The sequence below is a fragment of the Sceloporus occidentalis genome, unplaced genomic scaffold (assembly GCF_023333645.1).
Source record: "Sceloporus occidentalis isolate IW3139 unplaced genomic scaffold, rSceOcc1.0.p SCAF_271, whole genome shotgun sequence".
NCBI lineage: Eukaryota > Metazoa > Chordata > Lepidosauria > Squamata > Phrynosomatidae > Sceloporus > Sceloporus occidentalis.
In genome coordinates this window covers 436,990-462,524 of record NW_028317251.1, presented here as the reverse complement: position 1 = coordinate 462,524, position 25,535 = coordinate 436,990, and the positions used below count along the sequence as shown (strand labels likewise).

General features: G+C 50.5%; 1 protein-coding gene across 1 annotated transcript; it reads right to left on the bottom strand.

Annotated features, from left to right (window-relative positions):
• Positions 1 to 1,480: 1,480 nt before the first annotated feature.
• LOC149275685 (intermediate filament family orphan 2-like) lies at positions 1,481 to 19,064 on the bottom strand. The gene is made up of 9 exons (XM_089504459.1): positions 18,577 to 19,064; positions 6,605 to 6,665; positions 6,186 to 6,281; positions 4,951 to 5,091; positions 4,132 to 4,280; positions 2,431 to 2,566; positions 2,251 to 2,343; positions 1,867 to 1,997; positions 1,481 to 1,586 (listed from the first exon to the last, which is right to left on the bottom strand). Exons 1-9 carry the CDS (start codon positions 19,062 to 19,064, stop codon positions 1,481 to 1,483), a joined length of 1,401 nt encoding a protein of 466 aa, XP_089360585.1.
• Between the last annotated feature and the right edge of the window lie 6,471 nt (positions 19,065 to 25,535).

Genomic DNA, 25,535 nt, shown 5'->3' with positions numbered 1-25,535 from the left:
CCCACATTTTTAATTCTCCCCACACAGAGGCTTTGGAATATTTCATATTTTTCAAACGTTTAAGGTGAAACCTCCTTAAAGAAGGGTCCCTTAGCGAGCCCAGACTAACCCCGCCACGAGCGTCGTCGGAGCCATAACCCCGTAATAAAAAAACCGACGACAGATCAAAGGATAGCCTTAAAAATGTCAATGTGACATTCCTATTAAAATACAAAATTCAAAGAATTTATTTACACTAAAGAGGAAAAGGCTGCGGCTTCCACAACCGACCAGCAAATCCAGCGGGTTTTGGTAAATTGCGCTACGCACGGGGATAACACTTTCTACAGCTGAATAAAAAACACCCCGCTGTGGATATGAGGAGGGTCAGGAGCGCCCCAAAGAGTTATTACATCATACGTTCCCTCTTTACACAGGCTTTGGCTATGCTATATAACCCGAAAACGAGAGAGAGCGCTTATAAGAAAACTAGAAAAAAAGTCAGAGCGTTATAAATCAGATCTAATAATATTAAAAGGCCACCAAAGGTGTGATAAATAAAAAAGCCCAATCGTACGTCTTTATATACAGAAATGGCTTTAGGAGTCAAATCAAAGAGCAAATATATATATTTAATATTAACAGCCAGCGCCCCGTTACACCTGGATTCAGGTTGGGGGGTCTTCGTTAAGACAGGATTCGGGGCTTCACTCGAGCCGTCGGGCAGTTTTTGCCGCATGCGCGTCTGGACGGGGGGCCTCAGTAATACCCTCTACGCGACAGATACCACGAGCGGGGTGAAAATACACCGGCCGAGACATCGTATCCGCTGAGCCCCCCCCCCGCCTGTGCGCAGCGGTAAAGTTACCCATCAGCACGACCCCTTTAACCCTTCCAGAGGGGCAAAGATTCTATCTGAAATAAGGCAATTCGTTTGCATAGCACTACGTGGTGCTCCTTCCGGCTTTGCCCGACAGCTGCCGCTCCGCCTCGCTCGGACGACACGGCTCCAATCGAGTGGAAGCTTCTAGAAGGACCGGGCCGTCCTTTTGTGCCAATAAACCATATAATCGGTTCACTTAGAGCTTTCATTGACAGCAAAGCTCTCCGTATTCCTCCTAGTCGCACTTCAAACCGCAGGCTGTCGTATTGCCTTCGTGTTTCGGGGGGACACCAAGCGCTTTAGTCAAGCCCCGGACCCGCAGTTTGGGAAGCGAATAGCAGCAATACGCTTTGCAGCACTGTAATCACAGAACATTTTTAACCGTTTCTGGCCCGTTAAAGCGGTTTTAGGAACAGAACTAGTGAAGTGGCTCAGCAGCGGGAAAGGCACAACTGAAAACAGCACTTTTTTTTTTCTTTTTCATTCTTTTTTTCAAGAATTCTATTTACATTTTCTTGATATTTCCCGTAGAAGAATAGACATTTACAGCACCAGTTAGAGGGTGGGAAGTCTGGGGTCCGGTCACAGCCTGGTGATGGAGACGGGGTTTCCGGTGTATCAGCTGACGGCGCCGTCGCCCTCCCCGTCCTTCTCAAACTCGTCCGCAATTTCATCCGAGTTTCCTGAGTCGCTGCTGGCCATGGAGCTGACGGACGGAGAGTCCCTGCATCGCACAAAGAGAGGGCGCGGGTCGGTACAACGCACACAAAGCTATTATATGTTCTATACAGGGCGCGAGCCGTCTGGTGTGTATATGTTCTATACAGGGCGCGAGCCGTCTGGTGTGTATATGTTCTATACAGGGCGCGAGCCGTCTGGTGTGTATATGTTCTATACAGGGCGCGAGCCGTCTGGTGTGTATATGTTCTATACAGGGCGCGAGCCGTCTGGTGTGTATATGTTCTATACAGGGCGCGCGCGCTGTGTATACCATCAGTACTCACCTCCCCGCAGATCCCTTTATGAGTCTCCGGCAGGTTTCCATCTGCACGTCGAGGCCCCTCTTCATGCTGCACATTTCCATGTACTCGTGGAGATGGCGGTTCATATCACTTTTTGCGGTGGCCAGTTCCATCTTCAGGGGGGCGAGAAGAAGGAAAGCTGGGGTGAGTTGACCAATAATACACTCTTTGTACCAAAAAGCAGTATCCTCAGCCAGTCTACCCAGCGTTACGCTCCCCGATACCCATTTATCATCCCAGATGACCCCCCCAGCCCTGCTAATTAACGCAGAGTTCCTCCATTAGTGGCTTTTTTCCCCCCCAAATGTTACATTTTTACATGAGATGTTCCATTGTATTCCAGGGGGTGGCCGGCCCGTTTCTCACCTCAATCTGATCGATTGTTTGCTGATATTCTTTGTCTCGCGTTTTCAGGAAGCTCTCGGTCTCTTGGATTAAACTCCCCAGCGTCTCCTCGTTCTAGAAATTGGATGGAAGGGGAATGAGTTTAGGTCGGTGTTCTGCGCGCCGCTGGGAATCCCCCCTGACGCCGCGTTGGGGGCTCACCTCTCCTCCCTGCGCCTCGGGGGCACTCCCTGGCAGGTTGTTGCAGTTGGTAAAATCTTCCCACAGCAGCAGGGTTTCCTCGTTTTCCTCCCACGTTAGACTGTCGCAGTCGTCGTCGAAGTCATAAGTCTCCCGGCTGACAAAGAAAAGACAAAGTGATCATTTTCTGCCTGAAGCTAACAATGTCCTCGCCGCCCCATTATTTGGGCTTCCCCCCCAGTTGTTGCAGTGAATCGGCTCCGGAGCTGGATTCTGGATTCTGGATTCGATTCCCGCGCCCGTTTATTGGTTGCTAATCACCAGAGCGCGCTTACAGTTGCTTTCCTGTCCTCAAGGTGTCGCCATAACACGGCTGCAACTGCAGCTTCAACGGCGCTAACGTCGCATTTATTTCAACGTCCGACGGAGATGCATCTGGACAATAACGCCAAGTACACAGAGGAGGAGTACCGGCGGCCGTTAATTATTTTAACCTTGAGACAGAACATCTGGTTCTTCCCCATTATTCTGTCGGAGTGCATTCGCACAGCAGCTGTTACTGTGATGCGGGGATTTGGGGGCCGGATATGGCCCTCAAGAGCTCCACCAGCCTTACAGTCCCAGTGATGATTCAGTAAGCACGATGACAGAGCATTCACTGCATGGATAAAAACCTAGCGCCAAAGACATTTTAATAGGGAGATCGGAACAAGACCGTGAAAAATATTTACTAACTCCACTAAATGAATCTTTAAAAGTAGAAAATCCTTTCCTGCCCGAAATGAAATGCATATATATATATATATACATAAACGTACGGCCGTGCGTCCTCTGCCGGGGGCTGACTAATGTTTGGCAGTCAGAAGAATATTATGCTAAGTCCCGGTAGGGTTTTAAGGATTCTGTCATCGTGTAAGAACGCGTTATCGGTAACGGCTGCGCTCTGCCCGTCCCTCCACAAATAAACCAGAGCCGGCCAAGTTAGAAGAAGCAAACTCGGCATCTTTTAAAATACTCTCCTCCTCCTCCACGCCGGACCCCTCTCCTCCTCCTCCACCATCCACGCCAGACCCCTCTCCTCCTCCCCATCTACGCCGGACCCCTCTCCTTCTCTGTACCAGCCCCCTCTCCTCCTCCCCATCTACGCCGGACCCCTCTCCTCCTCCCCCACTCCCGTGACTGCCGACAGGGCTCAGACTTGGCCCGGAGTCCTTGCATTTCCTGAGATCATTTCCTGCCCCTGAATAAAGTCTGGCGTTTAGCTAATCGCTGCTTCCCCGAGACAATGCGATAACGCGTCTGCCGGAAACAAGCCGGGTGATACGGGGGTGAAACCTGCGTCAAAAACATCCCCTTTACTACCTTTTCATAAATTATTAAAATTTTAAAAAAAACTTTTTATTCTTCAGCTAAAATGTATTTGTATAAAATAAGAAAAAATTTCTTTAAAGGAGGATAACCCTTATAGCAGCCAGTGAGGGCTCTTTACCCTATATAACTAAAGCAAGGTGCCGCTCATTCCTTCTAAAGAGGAGACCTCTGAGGTCCTGGCCGCAATAAAAACGTATCGACTTAATGCTCCATTGTTTCTTGGGGCGAATGCAGCAACTTCCGCCTTTCATGCTGAGATGACATATGGGAGTTTTGCGTTGCTGTAACATTTGTAATATAATAATAACCTCCTTCTCCCAACGCACTTCACAGACTGAATCTCTCACTTACAGCTGGTTGAAGACCCTCTTCATCTCATCCGTGATGTTGAGCGAGGGGATCATTTCGTCGTCGGAGAACCTGCCGGCATCCCCATCTGCCTCCGACATTTCCTCCTCCGACGTCGGCTTCCGCTCCCTCTTTTTGGAGACTGGTCCCACCTTAAAGGAAGAGAGGGGGGAAATCTAGCCATAAACGGAGGTATAGAAGGCATCGGCAGACTACAGTATAAAAGGGTTAACAGACAGAGAGCGGGGGGACGCGAGGCTGAACAGGCAGAGATTCTTAGCGCATGCGTTCAACAGCCCGTGGCAAGCATGCGAAATGCGTCAAACGCGCAGCGCTCCGCAAACCACAGTCCAGCGACCTGATGCAGGATCCGCTAATAAAACCAAACCAGAACGAGAGGACCAGAGAGCAGCTGCCACCAGAGAGAAGCACAACGGGGACAGAACACGGACCCCAAAACACGGACCCCAAAACCCGCCATTGTGGGGCTTCAGACACGTGACTGACTAAACCCACTCGTGTTTCACGTCACCTCTTTTTTTTCCCCGCTAGTTGGTGTCACATTAATATTGTTTAAAATAAATCAAAAAACGTAAAAAGCAGGGATCTGGGAGCAGGGACACTGACATTAAAAATGATAGAAATCTGCTTATGCGTAACTCTTTCAGTGCCTGAATGGTGATGAAAGGGTTAAGCCATAAGATAATGGTTTATAAGAGAATAAACTGTAACTTGTGTGTCGGGGGAGGGGGGGCTGTGCTTTACGCGGCCCTCTGGAACCCCAGGAGCGTTTCCCAGAACCCTCTCTGCTGCGCCGGTCACCTGGAACATCTTGGATACATCCTCAGAGTTGCGCTGCTGCGCGACATCACACAGCTTGGCGGTGATATCAATCCGCCGGCAGATGTCCATGTCCACTTTCATTGCTTTTTCCTGGATCTTAGAGTCGAGATCGGTGAGTGGCTGCGGGAGGGGATGGGGGACATTGTACGTTATCCTCTTTTAGAAACACCGGTTTCAGATATATTACTAAACACAAAAGTAACGCTTTATGACTGCTTAGAGGGCGTCACGGGGCAGATAAGTGACGGCGTGTAAGAGAATGAGAAGTTTTTCAGTGCTTTATGTTTACTTTTTTTTTAAATGCTGGAGCAAAGTTCTGCATATGAAGCAGTAACCATGGAAACGGGAAAAATGTCAATAAATCTGAATTTGTATCCTGCACTAAACACTTATTTTGTATCCAGATGATCGCATGTTTTCCCTGCATCTGAAATCTATAACCCAGAATATTAGCCCAGAAATAAGAATTTAACGAAGCCACGTTCTAGCAGTGAGTTACTTTGATTCTTCTACATTCTCAGTCAGCATACCCATTGTGCTAAAAAGGCAATAAGTTCCCAGCCGGCTGGCAGCTATTTTGGGCAACTCCCTGCAGTCCTTAAGACGACACGAGGAACGGGCACAATTATGTAAATAAAGGAGCTTTATGGGGATCAGGAACCTCCTTGTGACCTACGCCTGCTTCACAAAGCACATGGGTCCCACATGTGATCGGGAACCCCCGTGGAGAACCTGTGAATGTAACGGACTCTCGTTCCGACTCGGTGGAGATACCGGCTACTCATCGGCAGATATTTTGTGTCGGTTTCCCGAAGCGCTTGTGATTCTGCGTGATGGAGCGGGGACGTAACTTGTGCACAAACCACAAGCGAGCCAGACGTGCATCGAAGACACCATGCATGCGCAGACCAACGCATCCTTTCCACACTGGGTTCGGAGCCTCAGCCCCGCGGTCGGCCGTGGGGGGAAACACAAGCTGCTCGGGAATCAGCCTTATTTTGGGGTAAAACCGCCCATTAACAAGCCAGATCTACCATTGACAAAACGGGGGCGAGTGGTTATGTGTTCCTGGAGCATTGACCTATCCAGGGAGGTTTCCAATGCAGCAACATGACACATGAGGGCCGAGTATCTCGAACGAAGCGGTGTCAGTGAAGTCATTCAGCGGTGACGGGGGGCCGGGGCACGCTGGAGGCACATGGGGGGGTACTTACATCACTCATCAGACCCTTGAAGACGACCAGTTCGGATTTCAGTCTCTCAATCTTGTCGTTGAGTTCGTCGTGGACGTTATAAGCCTCCTGAGCTTCCTGATCAAGATAAAGAGATGTGGGCTTCATTTATTAAAGCAGAGACCTGGACATCCAGCCCGGCCTGTATCCTCATTTGCATATGGGGCAGCATTCAGTCATTCCGAGGTGGCAGGACCACCACATGCAGATGTTAGAGCACATGAGGTTTCTCCTGGGAGACTGTCAGAGGATCAAGCAATGGGCAACCCTGCATATAGGTAGCAGGGAGGTCTAACTCCCATGATACTCGGTACTGTACACAAACATCGATAAGAGTAACAATCCCGGGTTCCCGCATGGGGTGGTTCTATGAGCGGCCTACCAGCAGAAGCAGTACCTACCTCTTGTAACGTCTCCACCAACGACTCGAGATTCCTCCTTTTGGCCAGCTCTTCCTCCCATCTGTAAGAGACGCATCAATGATCCTGAATTAGTACCAAGACCGTGGGCACAACATGCGCAAACACACCTTACTATTATACCCCTCCGGCTACTCTTACTAGGGGCCGGGACGGACACAAAATGACCTTAGTCGCCGACTGGATTTAGAGGGACATTGCCTGCACCTCTGGAAAGGAGGAGTCGGCCAGATTTTTATGAATTGACCAAGAAAAGGCGGCTGCTGCTTCGGATGGTTGGGAAACGCGGTTAATTCGATTTCGGAGCAGGAGCTGCCAGTAAAAGCCGTGATTTATAGAGATTTCCTTTCGGAGCAGAGACGGCTCGGGTTTTATTTCTGAGACGAGGATAAATTTAGCCAAGTCTTTCGTTTTTTTTGCCTGCTAACAGCGATGAAGATATCGTCTGCCTCAGCTAACGGAAAGCCTCCAAAAACCGTCTCCAGCAAACGTCTGCGCCCCTCTACGGCATCCCAAGTACCCCAAAACCAACGCTTTCAGCAGAATCCGGATTCCCACGGAATACAGCCGGAAAAACTACCACGGCTCGATCCGCTACCCTACCGACACTCATCGTACCGAGATCGCAAGAGACAACGGCGGCCGACAATCCAGAGCCCACAGAGGTGTAAAGGAGACACAGGTTGGGACACCTGGGGGCCGAATCTCAGGAAACATCCAACCTAAAGTGTGCTTCCCACCCAACATCTAAGAAACACAATGAGAGAAGAATATAAAGGTGCTGGAAGTTCCGACAATGTTTCAATGCGGACGGGGAAGCAACTTCTCCGGTCCCCCCAAACAACATCGCAACAAACGGCGAGACCGCAACTACAAAGCAAAACCTATTTCTAGACAAAACACTGACCCTTTGAATGCCACAGGGGTGGGAACAGGCCCGACCGGTCCCGGAATGCACACCGACGGGGCGCGACCAAAACAGCGGGCCCCGGGGACCCCGCAGGCGAGGGATCTCCCTAAATAGACGGGTGGGTGCCTACAGACACTCTAATCCCGCTAATAAAGCACCCGACCCCGGATACACATAGTCTAAGCAATGATAGCACATTTATTATTGTTCATATAGCGCCATCGTATTCCGCAGCGCAGGCATACGGCTCAATATATCGCTAACTGCCTCTAGGAGGGGTAAGAAGTGTATGGAGTATGCGGGCAGCGAATGAGACCATAACCCAGAATATTCAGCGGCTAAAATAAGATGCTAACGCTGCCAAAACACCTGTCTCCAAGCAGCGCTGCAAAAACACCTGTCTGCATGCAGCGCCGCCTTCATTGCTCTGCATATCCGACTCCTCTGAGCCAAACCCCCGAGGGAGGAAAAAGTAAAACAGTATTATCTGAAAAATTATTTCATCGGAGCGGATGCAGCGACAAACACACCTTAAATACATGCGTGTGCTCCTGTGATTAACTGCTTACATATGTCACGCATGCCTGGAATGTACTGCGCCAGACGGCCGCCTGGAATTAACTCTTCGCTGCCCATGGGAACCTTTACGCCTCGGCGTTTGGGGCAGAACAGTATCTGAGAAGGAATTTCACATGAAATATTTGCTTCTGATAACGTAAAGCGCAGGACAGCCGGCGTGCGATGCGCGGATATACCAACGCAGAGCGCCACCGGACCCCCGGCACTGAAACCGTCCACTGAAAAGCCAATACCATCGCAGCATTAACCGTTTCATTGCCAGGGAGAACTGCAGCATCCAGAACCACCTATAATCGGCCAAAGAGACAGCGGCATCGCCCGGGGACCCTCTCGCTGCCGAGGATCACAGAGAGTAATGTCCGCTCTGCCGGTGCTGGCCGGTATCCAGAGAAAGCATTACTCCGGCGTTAAATCACCAACCAGCAGGAGAGTCAGATCCAAGGACGCCACACGGCGAGGGCAAGCCGGACATGCGCAACACAACCCCCCTGTCCTGGAGCCGCGCGGATAACAAGATGTCTCAGCAGCTACATGAACGGGCCGATGGGGGCCGGCTCTCACCTACCATCCGATTCTTTGGGGTTCGGTATAAACATTTGGAAAGTCTCCCGCGGCCCGCTTATTCTTGGCCAAGTTACCGGGAAGCAGCGACAGTAAACGGAAGTCATTATTATTTATTTTTATAACATGATGAGAAATGAAGTGATTATCCGGCAGAGAAATCCGGCTTCCCACACCCATACAGTCTGCAATATTAATACCGACAGGTGAGGAAATATTTTACTCAGGTAAGATTAGGAAATTACAGCGGATGCATAGCACTGCCTTCCAACAGAGGTGGTGAACATTAATACATTTAACGCCTAAAATAGACACAGTCTGTCCTGAACATAACATTAAGACTGGCAGAGACGAGCGGATTAACCGGACTCTCCCTCTTTTTGGCAGGTCTGTTTGAGATCCTAACAGCAGGCGATGATTTATGAAGCAGACGATCTGCTACGAGTGACGAGACGAGAACTTCCCATCCGAAAACACCCATCACATTCCAGCCTGGGGAGCCCCGATTACCGGACCCCAAAATATCTCACAGCCGCTCGGAACCTGCCCACCAACTCGGGGCAAAACCCCTTAAAGAAACAGCCTAGTGCTAAAAGTGTATGCATTTTACTGTACATTACAGTTAGGGAATGAGGCTTCTGGCTTTAATTCCTGCCCCCGCACGGGGCATTAGTACGTACACGTCTCGCACATGCTCAGTAGCATTTCTTGCCGAGGTCGCTGAGGCAGCAGCCAGTCGCATGTATCCCAGCAAAACGAGTGTCCAGACAGCAGGAAAGGTTCTTGTCCGCTGCTTCCGCCATTATTTTCCATGGACGCTCGGCTAGCATTGACTAGAACTACTGAGCATGTGCAGAAAGCATACTGGGGTACGCTCACTGCTCTGAGGACAGGCAGCTGGGGGAGGAGCTAAATGAGACAAGCCTATCATATTCAATCAACAATAACTAGAGAACGCAAATAGACTCCTAAACCTTAAAACAGGGCTGGAGAGGAGCTTTAAACAACCCCAGTCCCGTTACCCACAATGCCCTGCGGGTACAGAACCCGATCTTAATCCATTTCTTTTAATAATCGCTACATTGAAGGCAGACCTAAAGGAGCCTTTTTTTTAACTAGAACCCAAAGGGGCGGCGGAGAAAGTCTGAGGAACGCATCTGAGTACTCCTTCAAATAAATCAACTTCTCCCCTCCTGGGCTGAGCGTCAACTACAAAACGTCTAATCGCGTAAACAAAGGTTTATCGCATCCCTTAAACGTCAAGAAGAGGGGAATTATTACAACAATAAAGCGGAACTCTGCATTCACCCCACGCCTTCTCCCCTCCAACAAACATCAAGAATAATCAAGCGCGTCGCCTCGTCCGCAATAAACTGTCAGTGCGGAACAGACCGGGGGGACGGGACGGGGCAGACCGGGGAACGGACAGCCCTCCGAGGGCCACCAAGGAACCATCAGAGAGCCGCCTTCACGCTACATCAAAAACCGCCATCCATATACAAGTCTCTGAAGAGTGTAAGCTCTTGGGGAGAGGGCTTATCTTGTGTATCGGTGATTTACGTGCTGCATCTGCCGAATACGATGGTGCTCTCCTTCTGCAATGCAGTTTGTTACACTCCCGCGGCACACGAAGGGTTAATTATCCCACAGCTCTGCCCTTGGTAATACAATCTACTCATTCTTAGGAATATTGCTAGCGTTAACCCCGCTGCGTCATCCTGAACACTTTTTAGCATCGGTTGCCGTGGTTTTACGAAAAAACATTGCAAGTTTGTGCAAAGACCCGAAATTAACCACAACCCCCGGGGCCCGTCATCCGGGGACGGTCACATCGAGCCGAAGCCTCCCGGCAGCCGAGTCATTTCCTATTCAGCTCGCGGTATCCGCCGTAAATCTCAATGAATCCTCCTGACTTTCGCTAACCCCCCCCCGCGTGCCATGAAGCTGACCAGACGCGTTTCACTTTCCGTAACCCGAGCTCAGCTCTATTTAAGGCGCTCCGAGTGTTCGTCGGTATCCAAGAGACCCAACAAGCGTCTCCCGTCATCCAGCTCGACCACGATCCGCTCAAACGAGAGGGTAACACTCAAACACCTTCACAGAGCAGACCGCCCGGCCTCCAAACCCCGGACCCAGGAATAATAATAATAAGATTGGCTCATTGAGGGCCATCGGGGCGTCATCAGACAGAGCCAGGACTCCGTGAATCATTAAATCTTTGCCGGATACGGAAAAAGCCATGTGAAAAATCGGGATTTATTACTGGATTCCACGATGAATTTATGAAGATTCCAGCGGGGCGGCGTCTTAGAATGTTAGGGAACTGCTGAGAATTATGGGGAATAAAGTATCTCTGGGAGCGGAGCGCACCCTCTGATACATGAATTTGCCCCCTTTCATTCTCAGGGGGTGCATTACATGCCCGGGGGGGGGGTCACAGGAGACAAAGCCAAGTCTGTTTGAGGCAAACGGAATGGGACGCATGCGGAGACGAGGGGGGGGGGGGGTGACAGTAAATTGGGTAACTCTTTAAAGTAATAGTCGTTTGGTTTTATTTCCCCCGGACAAAGCTGACCACCTGATTGTGAACCGCAGGCGCGCGGGGGACGAGAACGCGGCCCATACAGCTCGGGAAATTATCCCCGAATCTTCCCCGTTTCCTTGGTTCAGACTAAAGTTGCTTCAGTTGCCATAGAAACAGTTTTGGAATTCTGCCAACCTGAACACTGCTGTTACATTTAATAAAAGTTGCTACTTTTCGATATTAAATTATTCCGGGCAAAAGACAGATCGTCGGCCCATCGATGTCTAGCGAAGACCATCTCGTCAGATTAAAGCAACTCGTCGGGGTAAGAAGTCACTCTGGCGATTAAAACACTTTCCCAACCTTCACCAGAATCACTTTTATCCCGAATACCCGGCGCCGATCACTTAAAGTAGTTATTAAGGAAGTGGGATTTACAGATCTGTAACCGTCGGTTACCGTCATCTGACCTAAACCCAGGATTGGCAGTCGAGACGCATCGCAGGCATTTTATAAGCGCAGGGCGTGTGAATTACCGCATTCGCCAACCCTGCCTCACCCCGAGGGGTCTGCGAGGCTCTTCAGAGACGCCGTGTAATTATCGGAACGCCGAAACAATAAAAACACTTGGTTTATAGTTCTGTATAAACGCGCAGCATGTGTGGCCTTCTATGATGTAAGATGTGAGGAAGGAAGAAATGATGTCATACATGCAAAGCGGGCCGACGCTGGTGGTTCGCAGGGGTTCTGGGGAAGCTTCGCCTTCCAAAACTGTGCAGAATGCGCTTCTGTCGTGGCAGTGAATGGCACCTGTGTGTGCGGCCGCCCTGGGAACCGATGTAACCTGCGCAACTTACAGGAAACTTTCTCCCACATTTACAGGAAGCAGAGCCAGAATAAACATCTCTCCTGCCGTCCATACATAGAAGACACCAGAAGATAACCACAGAACAGAATTATTCCTTCCCAGTCACAGGGCAGGCCGGTCTCCTCTTCACAAACAAAAGAACTTAACGCCCGTAAACTAATAAAACACGGCAGAGAATAGAACGGTTTGCATCATTTCCAGCTCATCCTCAACAGCCCGATATCCTTTGTGAATACGTGATAAGTGACCTCATCGTCCCCGGGAGGTGCGGCTGGGAGTGATGAGGTGACACCCTTGCAATCAGGTGGAGCAGAGATACAGGGATTTGCAAACAGCTCAGCAACATTTTTTGGATTCACAGACAAGCCGGGTGGGCTCGGCCCGCGGGGTGCGTTTACGGCTCAGTGTGATGAGAGCCGCGTCCGAGTGACGCGATCGCCAAGAACAGAAGCGGCAGACTCTGGATAAACAGATTGCAAAACGCGTGGCTCTGGAGTGAGATCACCGCCGAGGGTCGGGGGCCGGGGTTGTTTCATTTACAGATTTCAGTCTGGGAACCGCTCGCTGCCTTCATCAAGAGGGATCACAGCCGCTCTGCATGATTCCAGCCCTATGGACTACAACTCCCACAAATCTCAGCCAAACCTGAGGTCTGCTGGATGTTTGCAATCCAACAGCATATGTAATGTGTTATAGTCCCCCCCCCATTACCCCCAGTAAGTGTACAAACTGCTGATATAACTGACCAATCTAAACACCCAAAACTACCCCCACACACACACACTGCCCCCCCCACCCCGCTGGAAACGCTTCTATGCCCCAAATCCTCAAACATTTAGCGGGGATTATCCGGCAATCGTTTGTTAAATCCTGCAGATAAAAAAAACCCAGAATACCGGCCACTAAATCCACGCTTTGTACATCCAGACCGCGAAGGGCAGCCGGCATCCCACGAAACCCCAGGACTGCGGGGCAGAATAACCCACCCGGGGTAACCCCCACCCCAGCGTAACCCCCACCTGGGGGTAACCCCCAGCATAATAATAATAATGCGGCCCTTTAGCGCGGGGGGGGGGAATAATGCACATTCCATGCATACGAAGCACTTAGTGTGGCATCTGTATGACTTATTACCCCTCGCAGGGAGACTTAACCCCTTCAGTGCCAAGGTCTCTCCTCTCCGACCCTCATAATCCTTTCCTCGTTCAATAAAGCGATAACTCACAAATCTCTCGAAATATTCAGTTTTCTCCCACGACCTGTCCCCCCCCGATGTATTTCTCTTGCATTAAATTGGCCGATTCTATAAAATGCGAGCTACGCGGAGAATTACCGTTTAGAACATTTCCGCGCAGCGTGAACACGGTCCGAACACGCACCGCACCCCATAAACTGCTATAACACGGACAGAAGACGCGCCTCGATACGCATGCCGGGCTCTGCAAATATTTGGCAACCCGACGTGTAACATAAAAGCTTTCACATGTAACAGTCTGTCTGTCTGTATACATGATCCGTGCCCACTGTGTGTATACATATATATATTATATCACACGCACACATATATATATATATATTACACATATTACATGCGCACATATACACACATATCACACGCACACACAGAGGAGAGGTTATTGTGTCGGCCGCAGTCTCTTTGGTTACAGAAGACATTTTTGAAACCGGATCTGTCTGGGAATTTCTGGAAAATAAAAGAACTGAAATGTTAGGAATTCCACGGGGGGGGGGGGGGGGTTTGGGGGGGGGAGATCACGGGACGGAAACAGTAACTCTCTTCCCGAAAAAAACAGGAAGATGCCAAAAAAAGACATTAGCAGAAAATAACACACCGGCAGGGCCACAGATTATAAACGGCGCGCTCCTGCTCAATTAGAATACATAATAACAGGCCGGATCCTAGCAGGAGAGCCGCACACGTCACACGGGTCCCCATCCCCCACCTCCGGGGTCTGCGGTCTCAGGACTCCCTGACCTGATTGCTAATATCCGAGTCACGGCAAGAAATCGCTGACCGAGGGAAAGCAGTCTCTGCCGGCGGCCGCCGAGGACTCCGCTACAGCCTGCAGTGCTGCAGACGCACAGAGTGGCCCGTCGTGGACGGAACCAGTATAATTACATGCAGAATATATATATATACGCATGCGTATACACACACACATTCACTATATGTATATATACACGCACACGCACGCACCAGTACAGGTGAACACGATCGCAGCCTAGTGTAAGAAGCCTCGCGCTGATTGGCCGCAGAGACGCAGCAGGCAGGATCCTGAAGCTCAGACTCCACTAACGTTTCTAGAAAGCAGCCGCACGTCACACTCACTCCGGGTAATAATAAGCCCTCTCCAGACCCCCCGGGGCAGACTCTGAGCCCACTTACCCCACCAGGAACGCGCACCGCGAGGGGGCAGCAACGGGACTCCCGGCAGCCAACGCGGCCGTAACGCCATCAGAATTCAGGGGCGCGGAGACTTCCGGGTAACGGCGGCTGCCATTCTCTTTCAGGGGGGCTGGGATTTTTGTTGCCCTTTAGAGCGGCTCCCAGGCTGGAGAGACGTTAACCCTGCGCCACCCGCAAGAGATCAGGGTTCAACTACTCTCTAAAAAGAGGTTAAAACATCAAATACGACTAACGGACCTTAGAACGAGCGCGAGGACGGTAAACGATTTGATGACAAAAAGTCCAACGAGAAAAACCTTTTCAGCTAAACCGGGCGGGCGCAGACCGTCTCAGAGCGCGGCGGGCGCCACTCATGTGAAACGCGCTGGGCGTGAGGGGTAAAAAATGGAAGAACCAATCCAGAGTGTAATTTGTTATCTCTGTGAAATAGTGTGCTTAACATAAAGGGTTAAAGTGAGACGTGTGATCTAAACACCGCGTGCACACGCAACCTGTCTGCGCGTTTGTTTTTAGGGCGGCCGAGCGGGTGAAGAACACGCATTACCGATAATGAGCAGCCGTGTAGTCGGGGAGCGCCCGGGTCACAGAACGCCCCAAACGGCAAACACGGGCGACAAAAACACCGGGCGAGAACCCGTGGGACCGGAGCCTCCCGTGAAACGCGGCGGTCAATCGCACGGCAACAGACGTCACCTAATATTTTCATTGGCTGCGGGTCACTCCGGAACGCGTTGTTATTAACCGCTAATAAAATAAGCGCAGCATCCCTGTAGGTCATGAACTAAAACTCCCATCATCCATTGTGTATCGGGACGCCCCGCGTAGTCGCACACGAGGTAAAGCGCGTCGGGGAGACGGATTCTCCGAGACACGGAGCCCAAGAGACGGAACCCGAGGAATGGAAGAACCGAGAGACGGAACCCGAGAGACGGAAGAACCGAGAGACGGAACCCGACAGACGGAACCCGACAGACGGAAGAACCGAGAGACGGAACCCGACAGACGGAAGAACCGAGAGACGGAACCCGACAGACGGAAGAACCGAGAGACGGAACCCGACAGACGGAAGAACCGAGAGACGGAAGAACCAAGAGACGGAACCCGACAGACGGAACCCGAGAGACGGAAGAACCAAGAGACGGAACCCGACAGACGGAAGAACCGAGAGACGGAACCCGACAGACGGAAGAACCGAGAGACGGAACCCGAGAGACGGAAGAACCGAGAGACGGAACCCGACAGACGGAAGAACCGAGAGACGGAAGAACCAAGAGACGGAACCCGACAGACGGAACCCGAGAGACGGAAGAACCAAGAGACGGAACCCGACAGACGGAAGAACCGAGAGACGGAACCCGACAGACGGAACCCGAGAGACGGAAGAACCAAGAGACGGAACCCGACAGACGGAAGAACCGAGAGACGGAACCCGAGAGACGGAAGAACCGAGAGACGGAACCCGAGAGACGGAAGAACCGAGAGACGGAACCCGAGAGACGGAAGAACCGAGAGACAGGTGATCCGGGTTTCTCATTCTCTGCCAGCAGCGATGACTCAAATAATAAAACGCGGTTCAAAGAGCTGGCAATCTAATAAAGGGACGAGGAGGAAGCACAATGTGCTGTTGGTGCAGGGCGCGGAGACAATGATTCAGACGATGAAAGCGCTCGCTGTGAAGAGGAGAGCGGCTTTTGTTTTATGGGGACGGTCGGCTGAGGGTGTTGGGAGCGGCGCAGCAGGGAAGTTTCCCAACTAATAAATCAGCTCATTGCTTTTGGTATAAAAAACCAAAATCAGTCACTTAAGACACATAAAATAGGAGAGTTTTTGGTGCATTTCCTGCAGAATGTGTTTTTAAACAGATTCAGGAGCCGTACGTCTATCCCATGCATGTTTAATACCCTCACTGTATTACCCTCTACCCCTTCTACTGGGAGGCTGTTCCACTTATCTACCACCTCTAGTCTCTGATCCTCTAGTGTTTGATTCCAGCCTCTCGTAACTTTTGTTAAACCCTTTCATGTATTTAAATGCCTCTCTCTCTGTAGATGCCCCCGCCCAGCCCCCGCTCTGTCGGAATAATTGCCCCGCTGTGTACGTTGGCCACGTTTCTGAGGACTTTACGGATCGCGTCTCATTAAAGCGAAACCTTCAAAGAGCGGCTGCAGGTCACGGCGCGCCCCGTTAATTGTCGCATTGTGTGCGGGGTGCGCCGTGACCTGCAGCCGCTCTTTGAAGGGCCCCAAACCGCGGCCAAACGAAATGTTACCAGAGCGCGTTATGGGGCTGGCTGGGGGTTGCGGGAGTTAGAAGTACCTGAGCTCGGCTCAGACAATAGCCCCAAGCCCATCACTCTCAGAAATAGTTGTGTTTACTGTAAATATTTTTAACACATTCCTGGGAGTCACAACAAGCGTCACCCGGCCAGCCCCAAGAGAGTCCTCATCTGGGGAGGAATAAACGGAAAGCCGGGCTCCGGGTTAATGCCCCGCGTGCCGGTGAACTTTACACAGCGGGGGGGGGGGGAGGGGGGCAGAACACCGCGACCTCCAGAGAGAAAAATCAACTCCGCCAGCTACAGACCGGCAGAGAACCCCGGCAGGCAGAGAGAGACCCCCCACACCGGCACGCAGACAGAGACCCCTGCGCAGAGATACCTCCCCCGGCACATAGAGAGACCCCCCCCCATTCCTATGGCATGAAACACGTTAGTGAATGCGGTTTACTCCTAACACGCAAGAAAACACGTTACTCCCCACGTTACCTTCACAGCTAAAACAGACACGCCTGAGACACGCGTGTCAACAAAACGCTAAAGTATTTCATATCATTTTTAGAGTCTGAATCACCTTCCCAGTTGCCGTGGAAACCGCACCAATCCCAAATACTTAGTGACGGAGCGCAGAGCGATGAATAAAAGTTTTGGCACCAGAAACCGGCTTCATCACGCGCTCAGCGCCAGACGGGGCCGGGGGCATCTCTGCCGGGGGGCAGCGCCAGACGGGGCCGGGGGCATCTCTGCCGGGGGGCAGCGCCAGACGGGGCCGGGGGCATCTCTGCCGGGGGCAGCGCCAGACGGGGCCGGAGGGCAGCACTTCTCGGGGGGCCCCTAATCCACCTGCCTGCTGGGTTCTGTGCTGGTGGGGTAACTCCGCGAGATGAGAAGGGGTTGACCCTTGGGGGGGTTTAAAAGCTGGGGGTAACCCCCCCCCGCAACACCATCCAGGAGCCAACCTCCACACGGGGAAGGGGGCATCTACATTAACCCTTCTGTAACCAAGGGAAGCAAAATCCACAAACCTGATCTCAAGCGTGAATTCACCTGAAAGAAAGCGGCTGTGGCCACCATGGCGGGGGGGGGGGGGGGGGGGGCCTTGTTACGGCAGTTGCCCCGGGGGCTCTACAAACACTCAGGGGCCATGAAACTACCCCCAGGGCCACACAGCATTTTCTGCCCCGGAAACCGGCTGAGATTTTAAGACAACGTAAGCGTTTTATTGTGCGATTATCCGAACCCTCAGCACGGGGGCATCGCTCGGCACGGAGGGCACAGGACATACACTGATGCCCCGCACATACCCCCTCACAGACACACGGCCCAGGGCAAATCCTTCATTAAAGCGCATTGAGCCCCACGTGTGCGGACACTGCGCAAAGCATCCGTGTCGCCCTCCCCGCTCCCCCCTCTCCATGCAGCCTGCTGTGCATTAATCCGCCACAGGGCAGATCTGGTTACGCCACTTAACCCTCTAAGAGCCACAGAGACCCCCTTCTGGCACCCTGTGGGTTAATGATGTACTGTGTGTTATATCAAAATGTCACGACTGGGGGGGGTAATGGTGACAGTTTTGGAGGGGATTTTACAGACAATGGAAGAGTGACGCAATAACAAAGGCCAGGGGGGGGGCACAGGAGTAAGTGGGCATTTTGAGGGCTTCGATTAAAGGGCACAGCCAGGAGGGGCAGAGAGAAGGCTGGGGGCGTGCCAGGGGTTAATTGAAGATACGAGTTATTTGCCCCGGTGCCCCCTGTACTTTCTGGGGGTTACCGCACCCCCCCCCCACCCCCGGTGCCCCGAGTGTCTCACCGGCTCCGGTATTCGTCTCGCTCCCTCTTCACCTTGGCCAGCACGTTGTAAAGGGCCCGGATCTCCGGGGTGATGGTGTCGATTTGCACTCCGACCCCGTCCGGGTGGCTCCAGCTGACCCCAGGGCCGTGTAAGGTCTCCAGGCCACCGCCGCCGGTTCTCCGCACGTGGGTAAAGTTCCAGATGGTTCCGGGCAGGCGGCTGTGCGGTGGCCCCGGGGCCGGTTCGGTCTGCACCCCCTGGTCCCGGTGGTAGGTGCGGAAGGGCCGCTCGGGCCGTTGCCGTTGGCTCTGCAGCTGTTTCTCCAGCAGCCGGTTCCGCCGCTCGAGCTCGTGCACCCGGGCCAAGAAGCAGCGGAACCGGACGTTCAGGGTCTTTAGCGCATGGATATTGGAGCCCAAGTCATTGCGGAGGGTGACAGCAGCAGCGCCGGGAGGGGCCCCGGGGCCCGGCTCCATCAGGCCGTCCGCGAACAGCAGCGAGTTCATCATCATTATTATTACTATTATTAACGTCACCGGGTACCGGATCAACTCCGCGGGGCTCTGCCGGCCATGGTTCTGAGCTGAGCCGCAACAGCCGCCTGGATAAGTAACGGAGCAAGAGGCCAGCCCTCGGCTTCCTAATCCCCGCCCACTCTATACAGCGCGCAGACTCCACCCCCTGCATCCTTCCTAGACACCGCCCCCTGCCTATACACCCTGTCCATACAGCGAGCACACTCCACTCCCTGCATCCAGCCTAGACACCGCCCCCCGCATTCTGTATTTTTCCCCGCCCACCCCTGCGTATCGCACACCGTACCTTGGACAGCGACAGCAAACTGCCCCGGGGAGGGGCACAGACTGGGGTATAACCTACATACAGCCTGCCTATAGGGACACATCACACCCTATACACAAAGTACAGGGAACAGCCTCCCAACAGCAGCAGTAGAGGTGAATTATATATATATACCGTATGTACACACATCTGCATTCTAACTTTTTCTCTGGGAACCCTTGTCATGTGACACAAAACTCTGCACCGATTGGTTGTTGCCATAGAAGAAAAAAAAAAGTGTTTTAGTGATGGAACCAACATTACCCCGGACTGTCCAGATCCCACCGACACAGGGAAACCACGCTAAAATCACCCCCTCCCCTCCCCCAGGGTATTCTATTTACCCCCCATGGAGTGTACGGAGTCAACGAAAATTGATCAAAACCTTTTAGTGCGCAGCGTCCTTTCAACCGGATCAAAGAACGGTTGATGACAACCCCGGGAGCTGACAGGTGACGCGTCCGATAATAATTACAACAACAACAATGATAACAATAATAACAGCAATAATAATAATATTATTATTATAAGTGTTAATATAAAAACCATGTATAATAATAATATAAATAACATAGTATCATATGTGTTATTTATATAATTGTTACTATTATACATGTTTTTTTATATTTTTGTTATTATACGTTTTATTTATATTGTTGCTATTATTGTTATTATATAAAGAACACTTATAATAGTATGTGTTATTTATATTATTATATGTTATTTATATAATTGTTACTATTATACGTGTTTTTATATTATTGTTATTATACGTGTTATTTATATTGTTGCTATTATTATTCTATAAAGAACACGTATAATAACAATAATAGGATTTTTCAGTTTTCTGAACACAAAAGGCAGTTTTTGTTCCATATTCTCCGAGTTTAACCCGCTGAGTACTAGAGATTTTTAAATAGTTCATTAAATTTAACAAACACTATACTCCGCCCCCTCTAGATTGTAAACTCATGAGCCGAGCTGTAAGAAGCGCTGCAGGAATTGTTGGCACTCAATAAATAAAGGAATTAAAGAGGAATAATTAAAAAGAAGCCTGTCGGGGGAAAACGTCATCATCATTAACGCTGTTGTTCCCCGAGAGCCGTAATTATCCGACCCGCCGTGAAGCGGTTTATGGACAGGCAGACGGCTCAGGTGTGAAGCGGCAATCACTTTGGTGATCGGGACCTCGCTCGCCTTCTCATAAATCACACGGGAAGCACTTTTATCTCACAATAAACAGACATATATATATATATACACATAACCCGCACGCTATACAATACATATATATATCACCTGCATTATATAGAGATATATATATATATATATATATATATATATTATAGCTATAGCATGCAGGTTATATATATATTATATTGCACGTGGGTTATATATATAGTCCGCTCATTATTTATCATTTATATATTACATAGTGTAAGGATTTTATTATATATTATATATATATATATATATATATATATATATATATATAATGCAAATATATGCTGCTCATATTATATAAATATATAATCCACTTGCCATATAATATATGAGATTTATTTTCTGCAGATTACGAAATCCAATTAGAAGCGATTAGAAGTGACTGCAAACAGGGGGCAATTTATTAATCGTGTTGGGAGCTTGTTGAGGCTTCTCCCACCAAACAACCCTGGGGGGGGGCAAAAACTTTAATATGAACATGAGTTATTGGGTGCACAGGGGGCTCTGGGCCGTCTAAGGGCTTCACTTTATAGGGGGGGGAGCAGAGTTTGCAGAAGGTGCCCGCCGATTACATAGAAACACAGAACCTGCCAGCACATCGGCCCCATTCGGCCCCTCTAGTCGCCTGCTTCTCCTGCTCTGTTTTGCGGGAACGATTGGACAGAATTCCCTGCTGTTAAGGGGTTAATGCAGACATTGTGAGATCGGGCGCCACTCGGAGGTCATCGAGCCGACCTCACGTTTCTGTCTCTGGCGAGGATTAAATATCGGCCTGTAGAATCTGTCAGATTCCCGCGCATGCTGAGCTGCCCGTCCACTTGCTGGCAGGAAGGGGTTAAGTGGCATTAAGCTCGGGGCAGCCCAGCTTTTATGAGATTTTCTAGGAAGCCGCTGTAGCGGAGTACGGAGGGGAGTCGGGAGCTGCGATGACTACACCTGGCAGGTACGAGGATCGCAGCGAGGGGCCGCGCCTCAGCTTGGCCAGATACAAAGTAACGAGCAAGGTGTGCTCGGCCAGCCCATTAATCATCGCTTGGTAAATCATTGCCTTAAAAGGGCCCCGTGGAGGGCCGGCGGCGCTCGGCGCTGCGAAAATACCTGGCATCTCGCCAAAGGCGTCTACAGCGTTTATTAACCGGGAGACACAACATGACGGCATCTTCCAAGACTGAAGCCGAGGAGATGTGCACTGCCAGTGTTAGGTCTCTGAGAGGGAAGCAAAGGGTTAAAGGGTTCTCCGAATTATTGTCGTCGTAAAGGCGGATTTAATCCTCTGGGAGACCTCGGGGGGGGGGGGGGGGAACGACTTCATGGGGGACATCACCTTAATAAACAGCAGATTAAACGTTATTTGCGGCGACATATTTGCCAGGACAGAATGTGATGTCACTCAGCGTAACATGATGTCACATGGCCAGAAGTGGTGCCTCGGCAAATGAGGCGCCTTTGGTTGGGACCTGAGATTCAGGACAGTTTGGCCCTAAGGAATTAAAGTCTCTCGCCCGTGACCCATCCTGGGGTTTATTCACTAAACTGTGAGACAGGAAAAGATGATTAGGGTATAAGATGAGCCAGGACGGATAACGAGGTGAAATAAGTCATGTAAGCATGCGCGGAGCGTGCATCACGGTTACATCGTTACAAGAAGCGTGGAATTATCGGTTACTCTACAGACCGCGGCATCGGCCCGGCCCGGCCCTCGTTCGCCCCGTTTACCCAACATGTAAAAGAGAAGGAGATTAAAAACACGGCTTTCCTTACATAACACAAGCCGGGTGTCCTCGGGGCGACTCCACAGCGGCCCCCGCTTTACGTAACCAGAGTAATGAGTCCTTCAATTTAATTACATCGGAGCGTCTGTTGGGAGCACGTGGAACGCGTTGGCTGCACATTAAACACCACAAACCAGCCCGGGCCCCGGACTCTGCAACCTGGGAATCCTCTTTCCTTCTGTGAGACTTTTTTCTCCCCAGTTTTTTGTTTTCGGACGCCAAGACCAACAAAGCTCCCTATTTTTTCACGTTAAAGGATTTTGAGTGCCCCCCGTATCAGCAAATAGCCAGTTTGCTACTGTATAAAAAGCCATTCGGGTGGGAAAGCTTGAGCAATGGCCCCTGCCGATTGGGTCATCTGATTGGTTGTCATGGCATCGCTGGAGAAAATCAATTGTACGTCCCGATTCCAAAATTAGCCCAAAAGCCCGTTATTACTTGGATCGACGCATCATCTCTTTTCACACGGGGAGGAATAAAATGTGGTTTAGTTAATAAAGGTTTCATTATAACCCCCCCATATATACATATACATACATGTATATATACATATACATACATATATACATACACACATACACATATATCTGTATATTATTATATAGAGCGGTATATTATATATACATTCACCTGGGTAACTAAATGCAGCTTTTTGCTTTATCGGCAATCCGCGTCCCTGTTTTTTTTTTCTTTACGTTCCCCGTAGATGAAGATGAGTTTTAGTTCACGTTGAGTTAAAAAATGGCCTTTTGTCATTCTGTGGATGAAAATGATTTTTCATTATTTTTGTTATTTTGTAACATTTCGTGAATCCTCAATGCCCGATTCTACAGACGTAAAAAAAAACTATTTAATAAAAAACAAATAGTAATAAAAAACGTAATGATTGAGATCTGCGGATCGATTTGGGGAAATAAGTGAATTGATTACTATCGGTAACGGAATATCTATTGTTTATCGTTCTAAGATGATGTCATCGTTCTAGGATAATCCTGTAGAACGTATCTTTTTAGGACTTTTCCCGAATATTCTCCGGTGATCCCGGAGTGACAGGCGAGGAGAGAACACGATGTCTCGGCGCTTGAATCGCTAATCATTTTATTGTTCGTGTCAGACATGTGCGCGAGGAATATTAAGCTGGCGTGCCGGCGGTTTGGGGGGACCCACCCTGGGCGTGGGGCAATAAACAGGATAATATTGGAGAATGTCACAGGGAAAAGATTATAGCTGGCAGCGCGGCGCCGGACCTGTACCAACAGCGCTCTGTGATTTTATTCAATGCGTTCGACAAGATAAACAGAGAGCGAGAACAAGCCGGGAGCGCAATAAACTCTCCGCCGCCTTCACGTGACATCGCTTACACGGAACGCTTTAACGGCTCACCGGAATGCGCTCAATTATCAACGCGGGCGCGCCGACGCGCTCTCTGAATTACGAGGGGCAATTCTAGTGCAGGGGGTGTGGCTGGGGCTGTGTAACTGGACGGGGTATTTAGAAGAATAATGGGGTTTATTTGCCCCGGTTGATTGATAAAGCTGTTTCTGTACACATTATCGGGGCTTTTAGGGCTGTAGAAGCCTGCGATCCCCTCATACCCAGCAAACGTTCTGATCTCCTAGAAAAGAGGGGCATCAGGGGAGGAGAGAGGGGCAGATTGAGAGCGCGATCTCTGACTTCATTGGTCAGACTAGAATACGAAGCGGCAATCACTGCCATGTCCTACAGAAGCTCTCGGACTAACGATTGCCCTCCTGGTGCCGGCAGCCGGATTCACGCACACTCCGGCTGGGACACCGAGGAGTTCCTCTCACTCACTCACATGCAGTCGGACGTAACCTGACTTGTCGGCAATAGAAATGACTCAGAAGCGCAGCTCGGTCCTGTTTACTCATTAAAACTGGGTGTTTTTGCTTTACGTTTCCCCGAGTCACCCCGCTTTGGGTGGAATTGACACGATGTTCTAGAGATGGGCGAGGGTTGCCCGTCTCCTCCATTGTCTACTTAACGCTGAGAAAGTCAAACATGGGGCGACGTGCGGCGCACCTAACGCTACGTCCAGACAGGGCCGGCGGGAGATACGTTTATAGCGCTGGAGTTTATTAATATGATGTAAGAAACAGTTTCTCACCTTTCCCAGGCGATATAAAAGAAACATTAGGTTGCAGCAGATTAGGGGCCGGCGGCAGCTCCGCAGGCAGTTATCGACGCGGCGGCATTCTTCAGGGATCGATACGCTGAATGGCTTTTAGCCTCGGAGGACAGAGAGGTCTTTGTCTTAACCGACATCTCCACCCCCCCCCAAAACAAATCCTATGAGGTCAGTCTACAGCAACTTAAATCCCTGACTCCCGGGACAGACGGGGATAATGGGAGTTGTAGTCAGAAAGCAGGGATATCGTTTGCCGGAGCCGCCTCCGTCTCTTAAAACAAAAAAGCCATTTCTTATTCCACAGCGGACACGGCAGAGATGATTTAATCCGCCATTAATATCCCTTCACGACAACCAGACGCCGATCACAACAACGGACGGCGACAGCGGCTCAGCTTTCATAAACGATGATTTAAAAACTTATCGCAGATAAATAAGCCGGACGTGATGACATCATCCGTACATCATCGCCTCACACGGAAGACCAGAGGCCGATATATTCAGCCGAATCCTACCCAATATCAAAGTATCCCTCCTGCGGCTACACAGAGAGAGATAAACGAGGAAACCGGTTAACGACGTCCCTTATAAAAAGACGCTGAACAGCCATAAATGCCCCCGGCTGAAGTCCCTGCAGCTCTTCGATCTGAATTTAAGAGCGTTCACAATGTTTACCTTTGTGATAAAATCCCCATCAATCTGCACAGCGGGGAAGTCAATATTTAGTTAGCCTCCTGCGTTACCTGTCTGGAGATTCCGTGCCGGGGGCCGAGGCGGACGTCGTGCCGAAGATCTTTCCTCTCCCTTCAGGCGGATTCTCGCTCCGGAGACCCTGCTAATGAAATGAGAAAACGGCCGGACAGACGAGCGGCGGCGGAGATAAATTATCTCCAATGACTCTGCGAGGACTCCGTTTGAGAAAAGAGTTTTATTAGGTTTTTCAGAAGCAGACAGCGGGGGCCGTACAGGTTTAGCAGATAATCCCCCCGCGG

Bases quoted from the DNA above. Each gene is read 5' to 3' on its own strand.
- LOC149275685 (XM_089504459.1), bottom strand. From the start codon at position 19,064: ATGAACTCGCTGCTGTTCGCGGACGGCCTGATGGAGCCGGGCCCCGGG. The intron at 4,281-4,950 runs GTGACCGGCGCA...TCTTCCTTTAAG, and splicing joins ATGTATCCAAGATGTTCCAG to GTGGGACCAGTCTCCAAAAA. The intron at 1,998-2,250 runs GTGAGAAACGGG...GCCCCCCTGAAG, and splicing joins AAACAATCGATCAGATTGAG to ATGGAACTGGCCACCGCAAA.